At 46.1% G+C, this 9,603-nt stretch overlaps 1 protein-coding gene across 1 annotated transcript in view; it reads left to right on the forward strand.

Annotated features, from left to right (window-relative positions):
* The window catches only part of ccnd1 (cyclin D1), a 30,749-nt gene extending 21,653 nt beyond the window's left edge, over positions 1-9,096 (forward strand). The window contains exon 5 of the mRNA XM_078414866.1: positions 7,123-9,096. Within this exon, the coding sequence (XP_078270992.1) occupies positions 7,123-7,278 (156 nt within the window). The 3' untranslated portion in view covers positions 7,279-9,096. The remainder of the gene's footprint in view (positions 1-7,122) is intronic.
* The last annotated feature ends 507 nt before the right edge of the window (positions 9,097-9,603 follow it).

The following is a 9,603-nucleotide window of genomic DNA, read 5'->3' on the forward strand; positions in this document are numbered from 1 at the left end:
CAAGGGGAGAACGTACAAACTCCGTAGTCGGGATCGAACCAAAAACGCATTGCGATCTGCCCAGTTTGTGTGATTACAATTCTCCCATCATACCTTTTTCTAAAGACTTGCACGTTTTGTTCAAATGGCCACCGTCTTTTGTAACTATTTCAGAAATAACTTGCTGAAAATGCTTTCGACTTTTGCAAGTCTTTGGAAGAAAGCATTGGATGACCAAGGTTAATGTTTGCTTTTAGACACGACACAAAAAGCCTGAGTAACTCAGCGGGACAGGCAGCATCTCTGGAGAGGAATGGTGACATTTCTGGTCGAGACCCTTCTTCAGTTTGCCATTTATTGATGTTTTTAGTTTCTCTCTCTCACTCTCTCTCTCTCTCCCCCTTTCCCTCTCTCCCCCTTTCCCTCTCTCCCCTCTTTCCCTCTCTCCCCCTTCCCTCTCCCCCTTTCCTCTCTCCCCCTTTCCCTCTCTCCCCCTTTCCCTCTCTCCCCCTTTCCCTCTCTCCCCTTTCCCTCTCTCCCCCTTTCCCTCTCTCCCCTTTCCCTCTCTCCCCCTTTCCCTCTCTCCCCCTTTCCCTCTCTCCCCTTTCCCTCTCTCCCCCTTTCCCTCTCTCCCCTTTCCCTCTCTCCCCCTTTCCCTCTCTCCCCTTTCCCTCTCTCCCCCTTTCCCTCTCTCCCCCTTTCCCTCTCTCCCCCTTTCCTCTCTCTCCCCCTTTCCCTCTCTCCCCCCTTTCCCTCTCACCCCTTTCCCTCTCTCCCCCTTTCCCTTCTCTTCCCCCCTTTCCCTTCCCTCTCTCCCCCTTTCCCTCTCTCCCCCTTTCCCTCTCTCCCCCTTTCCCTCTCCCCCTTTCCCTCTCCCCCTTTCCCTCTCTCCCCCTTTCCCTCTCTCCCCCTTTCCCTCTCTCCCCCTTTCCCTCTCTCCCCCTTTCCCTCTCTCCCCCTTTCCCTCTCTCCCCCTTTCCCTCTCTCCCCCTTTCCCTCTCTCCCCCTTTCCCTCTCTCCCCCTTTCCCTCTCTCCCCCTTTCCCTCTCTCCCCCTTTCCCTCTCTCCCCCTTTCCCTCTCTCCCCCTTTCCCTCTCTCCCCCTTTCCCTCTCTCCCCCTTTCCCTCTCTCCCCCTTTCCCTCTCTCCCCCTTTCCCTCTCTCCCCCTTTCCCTCTCTCCCCCTTTCCCTCTCTCCCCCCTTTCCCTCTCTCCCCCCTTTCCCTCTCTCCCCCCTTTCCCTCTCTCCCCCCTTTCCCTCTCTCCCCCCTTTCCCTCTCTCCCCCCTTTCCCTCTCTCCCCCCTTTCCCTCTCTCCCCCCTTTCCCTCTCTCCCCCCTTTCCCTCTCTCCCCCCTTTCCCTCTCTCCCCCCTTTCCCTCTCTCCCCCCTTTCCCTCTCTCCCCCCTTTCCCTCTCTCCCCCCTTTCCCTCTCTCCCCCCTTTCCCTCTCTCCCCCCTTTCCCTCTCTCCCCCCTTTCCCTCTCTCCCCCCTTTCCCTCTCTCCCCCCTTTCCCTCTCTTCCCCCTCTCCTTCTCGATTTTATTTCCCATTATCTATCTTTCCCAATCGTGCACTGTTGGTTAAATAGATTTGGAGGCTGCTTTGAATGAATCTGTCGGGAGCAAACGTCATGGCTGTGAGGTGGATCACCTGACTCTTTGATGTTGGACAATAGGTCGCTATGTTTAAATTGTCAAGAGATATCATCAATGATCTTCGTTGGGGGTGGGGGGGGGGGAGATGGTGAGTTAATAGAATGGGCAGTCTTAAGTTGTTCTGTCCAAATAAGGGTTGGGAAAGATTTGGAGGAATCGAGTGTCGTTTTTTTACACAGAGAGTGGTGAGTGCTTGGAACACACTGGTGCTTGGTGGCATCTGAGATTTTTGGACAGGAACACGGATATGCAGGGAATGGGGGGATATGGATTAACTGCCAAGTAGATAAGTGATGGTCTTGACATCATGTACAGTCGCCTGGGTTGGGCGCCATCTTGGAAGCATCTATCTCATAGGTGACCTTAGGACTATCCTTGATCGAACTTTGCTGGCTTTACCGTGTACTAAACGTTATTCCCTTATCACGTATCTGTAAACTGTAAATGGCTCGATTGTTGTCACTTATTGTCTTTCTGCTGACTGGTTAGCACGCAACAAAGGCTTTTCACTGTACCTCGGTACACGTGACAACAAACTAAACCGTAACTGATGTTCGGCATGGACATTGTAGGCTGAAGGGCCCGTTCTTTGTGTTGTGCTGTTCTACGAAATGACTGAGGGGATCTAGGACCTTAAGTCTTGTAGTGTCTGATAAATTGTTGGCAGTGAGTCTGATACCTCAAGTCAGAACTGCCGTGAAAATGGATCGGATTAACATTGTCGTGTTGCCCGAATAAAATGCTTGTGGCAGGGCTTTGCCGTTTCTCTTATCTATCTAAAGGCAGGATCGGGCCGGGAATTAATTGAGAATGCTTTACAACAAATCTTGTTCTGCGCTGCTTGCACTGTGTACCTGAGTTTGCATTTGATGTCACTGTTCCAAAGTTGACCACTGACTGTTTGTTCCCACTGTTATTTCTGGCACTGCATGAAATGGCCAATTCATAGGTTCATGAGCGATATGAGCAGAATTAGGCCATTCGGGCCATCGAGTCCACTCTGCCATTCAATCATGACTGATCTATCTCTCCCTCCCCATAACAATAGACAATAGGTGCAGGAGGAGGCCATTCGGCCCTTCGAGCCAGCACTGCCATTCAATGTGATCATGGCTGATCATTCTCAATCAGTACCCCGTTCCTGCCTTCTCCCCATACCCCCTGACTCCGCTATCCTAACACCCGTACTAATTAAGAATCTATCTCTCTCTGATTGTTCCTCAGTTGCCTCCATCTCAATTGTTCCTATTACATAGAAACGTAGAAAATAGGTGCAGGTGTAGGCCATTTGGCCCTTCCAGCCAGCACCGCCATTCAATATGATCATGGCTGATCATCCAGAATCAGTACCCCGTTCCTGCTTTCTCTCCATATCCCTTGATTCCATTAGCGCTAAGAGCTCGATCTCTCTATTCAATACATTCAGTGAACTGGCCTCCACTGCCCTCTGTGGCAGAGAATTCCACAGATTCACAACTCTCTGGGTGAAAAAATGTTTTTCCTCATCTCGGTCCAAAATGGCCTAAATTAGTTGCAGGGCAGACCGCACGTACTGTGGAGGGAGTGGGATGAAGCCCTTCCTTCCCAAAGCGATGTAGAAACCAGGAACCGCAAATGCTGGTTTCCTAAAGATGACACGAGATGCTGGACTAACTCAGCGGGTCAGGCAGCATCTCTGGCGATCTGGTATGGGCCGCTGTGCTACTCCAACATTTCGTGTTTTTCCTTCCCAAAGCCATTATTTGTCCCCAGGCATGGCAAAAGTGGCAAATTCAGCCTTTTGAACGCCTTAAATCATCGTGACCGGAATACCTGTGATCAGGGATGAAGAGAGGGATAGGTCCCCTCCTGGGGTGCCTTTAAAAAGACAAAAAAATAAGCTTAAAATGGATGGGATTATGAGTTTCCAACTGCACCAAATTGAGGAGTTCCAGAAATATATATTTGCTGAATCAGGGCATCACTTTGCCCAAGTTTTTGTTGTTGTTGTTTTGTTTATTTGTGAGAAATCGCGCGGAAATGGGCCCTTCGGCCCTCCAAGTCCACGCCAACCAGCGACCGATTAGCACTATCCTTCGCACGAGGGGCAATATACAGAAGCCAATTAACCTACAAACCTGTACGTCTTGTCTTTGGAGTGTGGGCGGAAACCCACACGGTCACAGTGAGAAAGTGCAAATCCCTGTATAGACAGCGCCCGTAACCATATAACCATATAACAATTACAGCACGGAAACAGGCCCGTTCGGCCCTACCAGTCCACGCCGACCACTTTCTCTGACCTAGTCTCATCTACCTGCTCTCAGACCATAACCCTCCAATCCCCTCCCATCCATATACCTATCCAATTTACTCTTAAATAATAAAATCGAGCCTGCCTCCACCACTTCCACCGGAAGCTCATTCCACACAGCCACCACCCTCTGAGTAAAGAAGTTACCCCTCATGTTACCTCTAAACTTTTGTCCCTTAATTCTGAAGTTATGTCCCCTTGTTGGAATCTTCCCCACTCTCAAAGGGAAAAGCCTACCCACGTCAACTCTGTCCGTCCCTCTTAAAATTTTTAAAACCTCTATCAAGGTATCCAAAGACGTACAGGTATGTAGGTTAATTGGCTGGGTAAAGGTAAAAATTGTCCCTAGTGGGTGTAGGATAGTGTTAATGTGCGGGGATCGCTGGGCGGCACGGACTTGGTGGGCCGAAAAGGCCTGTTTCCGGCTGTATATATATGATATGATATGATAAGTCCCCCCTCAACCTTCTACGCTCCAAAGAATAAAGACCCAACCTGTTCAACCTCTCTGTAGCTTAAGTGCTGAAACCCAGGCAACATTCTAGTCAGTATCGAACCCGGGTCTCTGGCGTTGTAAGGCAGCATCTCTACCATTGCGCCATCGTGCTGCCCCAATGTCGGGACCAAATCCAAGAAGGTAACGCGCAGTGGGGAAGTGGCATTGCTCAGCTTGCAGGTAGAGTGGGAAGCAAGGGGATGGTTCCTGTTGTTGAATGTTGGGCCTATTATATATTTTTTCCTCTCTGGAGGATTGTGAAAACTCATTAACGCGTCATTTAACTTCAAGGCCATTGTTGTGCCTGCAGCATTTGTAAGGTTTACAATGATACTGTCACTTTCCACCATGGCACGGGTGGAAAATTGTTTCTCTTTGTCGACAGAACCTTTGAATTGAGCCCCTCTTCCCACGAATGTCTTGCTTAGGTACAGGTTTCAGAGGTTATGGGGAGAAGGCAGGAGAATGGGGTTAGGAGGGAGAGATCGATCAGCCGTGATTGAACGGTGGAATAGACTTGATGGGCCGAATGGCCCAATTCTACTCCTATCACTTATGACCTCATGAATGATGTATCTTCAAAGTCCATCCTTGCACACAAAAGCATTTCTCTTTTTGTCTTTTGCGAGTGTGGCTGCTTTTAACACTGTCCTGCAGTTGGTAGACTGAGCTGTGGAGAGTTTAGGTGGGGTTGCTGATTGTGGCTAGCAAGCCTTTGAAGTTGTCACCTTTACCCCATTGCGGACATTGGACTATGTCTGTGGAACTAATGCGTTGCAATGCTGAGCACTCTGTTCTGCACTCGGTATCTTCCCCTTTCAATTTAGTTTATTGTCACCTGTACCGAGGTTCAGTTAAAAGCTTTTGTTGCGTGCAAACCAGCCAGCGGAAAGACAATACATGATTACAATCGAGCCATTTGCAGTGTATAGCTGTAGGCGTGGAGATTTAAGAGTGTGGAGCGATTGTAATATGTGATTGTAGATTCGGTGGCTAGCACAGAAATAGTCGCCTGGGTTGGCCGCCATCTTGGAAACAAGATTGCTCGACCCATTGTACTTTTGAGTTTGAGTTGATTGTATTTATGTGTGGTATTATCTTGATTTGTTTGAATAGCATTCAAAACAAAGCTTTTTGCTGTACTTCAGTACACATGGCAATAATAAATCTGAACCTAAAACTATCTCGAGGCTACAAAGAATGGATCCACTGGGCTTGTATTCGCTGGAATTTAGAAGGATGATAGGGGATCTTATAGAAACATATAACATTCTTAAGGAATTGGACAGGCTAAATGCAGGAAAAATGTCCTCGATGTTGGGGGAGTCCAGAACCAGGGGTCACAGTTTAAGACTAAGGGGTAGGCCATTTAGGACTGAGTTGAGGAAAAACCTTTCCACCCTGAGAGTTGTGAATCTGTGGAATTCTCTGCCACAGAAGGCAGTGGAGGCCAATTCACTGGATGTATTCAAAAGATATAGCTCTTGGGGCTTACGGAATCATGGGATATGGGGAGAAAGCTGGATCGGAGTACTGATTTTGGATGGTCAGCCATGATCATATTGAATGGCGGTGCTGGCTTGAAGGGCCGAACGGCCTACTCCTGCACCTATTGTCTTATGTTTCTATGCATTGTACATCCCCCGCATGTGGTTTTTGGCTGTTGTGTACTGATGATTCAAGTTAATGTTCTCTTGCTCATTATCAGAATTAGTATTCATCTTAGCCTCTATCTGAGATCTCCTGGGTCCCTCTAGTCCTGGTTACTTGCACTTCCATTGAGTATGGTGACCATACCTTCAGCTGTCAATGCTCTAAAACCTGTTTACCCCCAAACGTCTCCCCCTCGGACTGTGACCAAAGTAGTTGTTAGACACAAAAAGCTGGAGTGACTCAGTGGGACAGGCAGTATAGCATCTCTGGAGAGAAGGCATTGGTGACGTTTCGGGTCGAGACCCTTCTTCAGACTATCTTGTTATTTGACTTTCCGCGAGTGACCTTGACTAAGATGTATTGAGTGTTAATTTTGCCATGGGAGCCAAGGATATGCTGGTTTGTACGTTAACTGGTCTCTGTAATTCCTCCTAGTGTGTGGGGAGTGGATGAGAAAGCAAGATAACATAGAAATGGTGTGAACAATAGGCAATAGGTGCAGGAATAGGCCATTCGGCCCTTCGAGCCAGCACCACCATTCAATGTGATCATGGCTGATCATTCTCAATCAGTACCTCGTTCCTGCCTTCTCCCCATACCCCCTGACTCCGCTATCCTTAAGAGTATCTATAGCTCTCTCTTGAATGCATTCAGAGAATTGGCCTCCACTGCCTTCTGAGGCAGAGAATTCCACAGATTTACAACTCTCTGACTGAAAAAGTTTTTCCTTATCTCCGTCCTAAATGGCCTACCCCTTTTTCTTAAACTGTGGCCCCTTGTTCTGGACTCCCCCAACATTGGGAACGCTGGGATCGCTGGTAGGTGCGGACTCGGTGGATCGAAGGGCCTGTTTCCGCGTTGTATCTCTAAACTAAACTAAACTAAAACTAAGCTATAAACGAAAATGAATCGGATAAATCATTGGAAACATTTTATTTTTTTCTTAAAACTCCCAATGCGGTATTTTCCGTCTCTTGTTTGAATTTTCGTTTAATTTTTTTGTTTTGTTTTCTTGTCTTTTTGTTTTCTGGGTGGCCTTCTACAACAGGACTGTTTACGAGCCTGCCAGGAACAGATCGAGTCCCTGCTGGAGTCCAGCCTGCGCCAGGTACAACACACCAGCATATCCACGGAGACAAAAACTCTTGAGGATGAACTGGACATCTCGTACACGCCGACCGACGTGCGGGACGTAAACCTATGATGACCGACGGCGCGATACCATGCAACCCACAAGGAAATGCTCGCTATATATATATATATATATATTATATATCAACAAAAAAAAACATCATGACCTCCCCTCCAAAAACCTCCAGCACATTGTAAAAAAAACAAAGAAGGGAATGGCTTCCTTTTTAGCTTTCAATGCTCCCATCCCTTCACCAAGCATTAGTCTGAAAACTGTAAAAAGGCAAAGAAAGGCATTCGCAATGCTGAACACGAGACATGCCACAAAACACATGCCGATTATATGAGACGTTAATGAAATTGTTTTTTTTTTTTATATATATACAAAAAAAATTAAGTGTTTATGCTTCTGCGTTTTATAATAATAGATAATAGAAAATGTCATTAGGGGAGCTATTAGATTTGATTATTTTGTTTTTGAGTGTGAATGGACCATTTTTAATGTAGAAGAGGGTTTTAGGTAGTAACAATTTTAATTGGTTTTTTTTTCTTTTAAAAAAAAAAAGAAAAGGAAAAAAAACATGTGAGGAAACGATGCATAGCTTTTACAGCGAATTAGACCTTTCTATACTTGCTTGTCTATGTGTTTAGTCACTTTATAATCAGTGTGTCCCGATGATGAATTTGATTCCTTTGTGCTTATCCTCTTCACCTTATAAATGGTTGATGTAACCCATTTTTGTGTATTTTTAGTTATCAGCATTATAATATGTATTCTATGGAGTCTGTGGATAGCCTGGACAAAAGGATTGCAAAATGTCACATTATTCAAACAGGCCAATTTTACTACCCATGGCTAAGTACCTAATTATACACACACTTACTAATGCTATAATATCTTTTAAAAAGTCTTTGTCTTTTTAAATTTCTTTTTTTGTTTTTGTTTGGACAGAACAAACCTATGTAAATAGAGTGCTAGCTGGAGTCTGCTCTTCCTGCCCGACTAAGGACAGGTTTAAACCATGGCCTTTCTTAAACCATTCCATTTCAAAGCACTTTCAGTCGGTAGATTTTGTTTTGTTTTGTTTTTCTTTTTGGAAAAAGTCCTTTCTTTTTTGTTTTTTTCCCCCCTTTGTGTGGATTTTTTTTTTTGTTGTTGACATTTTGAGTAAAAAATGGAATGGTTTAGAAATATTAAGACGCTTGTGTTTTGCAAAGCAAGTAACGTTGTCTATGGCGTTTGAGTAGGGGAATGAAACTTGGATGTGACGTTCTGATGAATGGTAATTACATTCCAATCAAAACTGCTGGCATTGCTGAATTTTATTTTAAAGAGAGAAAGGAGCAGTGTTTAGAAAACCATTCGTTGTGCCAACTAATTTAGAAATGGGGCCTGTTTAGATGCGTTTTTTAGGTTATATCAGCACGCATAGAATGTAACCATATTGTTCTGGAAGCTACTTACTTAATTATCCACAATGAAAGGAACTCCATGTAATTTATTTATAAGGTAATGTAGATCTATTTATTGTAAGGCTGAAGTAGAGGAAGCTTCCAGTGGAGGGACATCAAAAGTTCAAGGCTTGCGGCCGGCGGCAGTTGTAGTAGGATCTTAAACCGTGAGCAAAAGTGACATCCACCCGATAAGATTTTTTTTTGAAAAAGATCGAAATGCCGCGGGGGCATTTAAAAAATAAAAAGAAGAAGAAACTAGAAATAAGAAGATCCTCAGAACAGGGATTTCTCGATGGTCGAGGGGGCATTCATACAGTGCAGTTGTTCTTGTGACCACCCCTGCTCTCCCCCCCCTCCTCCCTCCCTTTGCAGACTTGGGCATCTGCAATATTGCCTGTAAGGGGGGACTTGGTCTTCACCAGGTGCACAACCTAGTAAACACTCTCGAGGGGGTGGGGGGGTGGTGGGGGGGGGGGGGGGGTGGTGAGGGGCACGCTTGCACTCGATCTCAAAAGACGATGGGCTGTGGTTAACTGGCAAGTTGGGGGTGGGTGGGTGAAAGTCACACTTGAGAAAAACTTGTGCATTTCTCTCTCTCTGTCTCTTAAATGGCATTGCAAGTGGTTTGGGGATTGGGGAGAATACATGCTCTGTCCCCACCACCATGGACAACAGTCCGGTGGTGACAACTCTCCCCCCCCCCCCGGCGGAGAAAGTGGACTTGCCACCTGCCAAACTAGCCGGCATTCACACCCGACGGGACTTGGTTATTTTCCGTCGCAAGTTTGGCTCGTTCTTCTTTGCTGCACCCAATTTATTATTATCATTTTTTCAATTTTCTTTTTTTTCTTCTTCCTTTTGCTCTTGATGATACCACGATTTAAAAACCGGCTGGGAAGGGGACTTTTGAGCTGCCCTTTGTGGAGATGCAAGCCACAGTCTC

The sequence above is a fragment of the Rhinoraja longicauda genome, chromosome 18, assembly GCF_053455715.1.
Source record: "Rhinoraja longicauda isolate Sanriku21f chromosome 18, sRhiLon1.1, whole genome shotgun sequence".
Taxonomy (NCBI): Eukaryota; Metazoa; Chordata; class Chondrichthyes; order Rajiformes; family Arhynchobatidae; genus Rhinoraja; species Rhinoraja longicauda.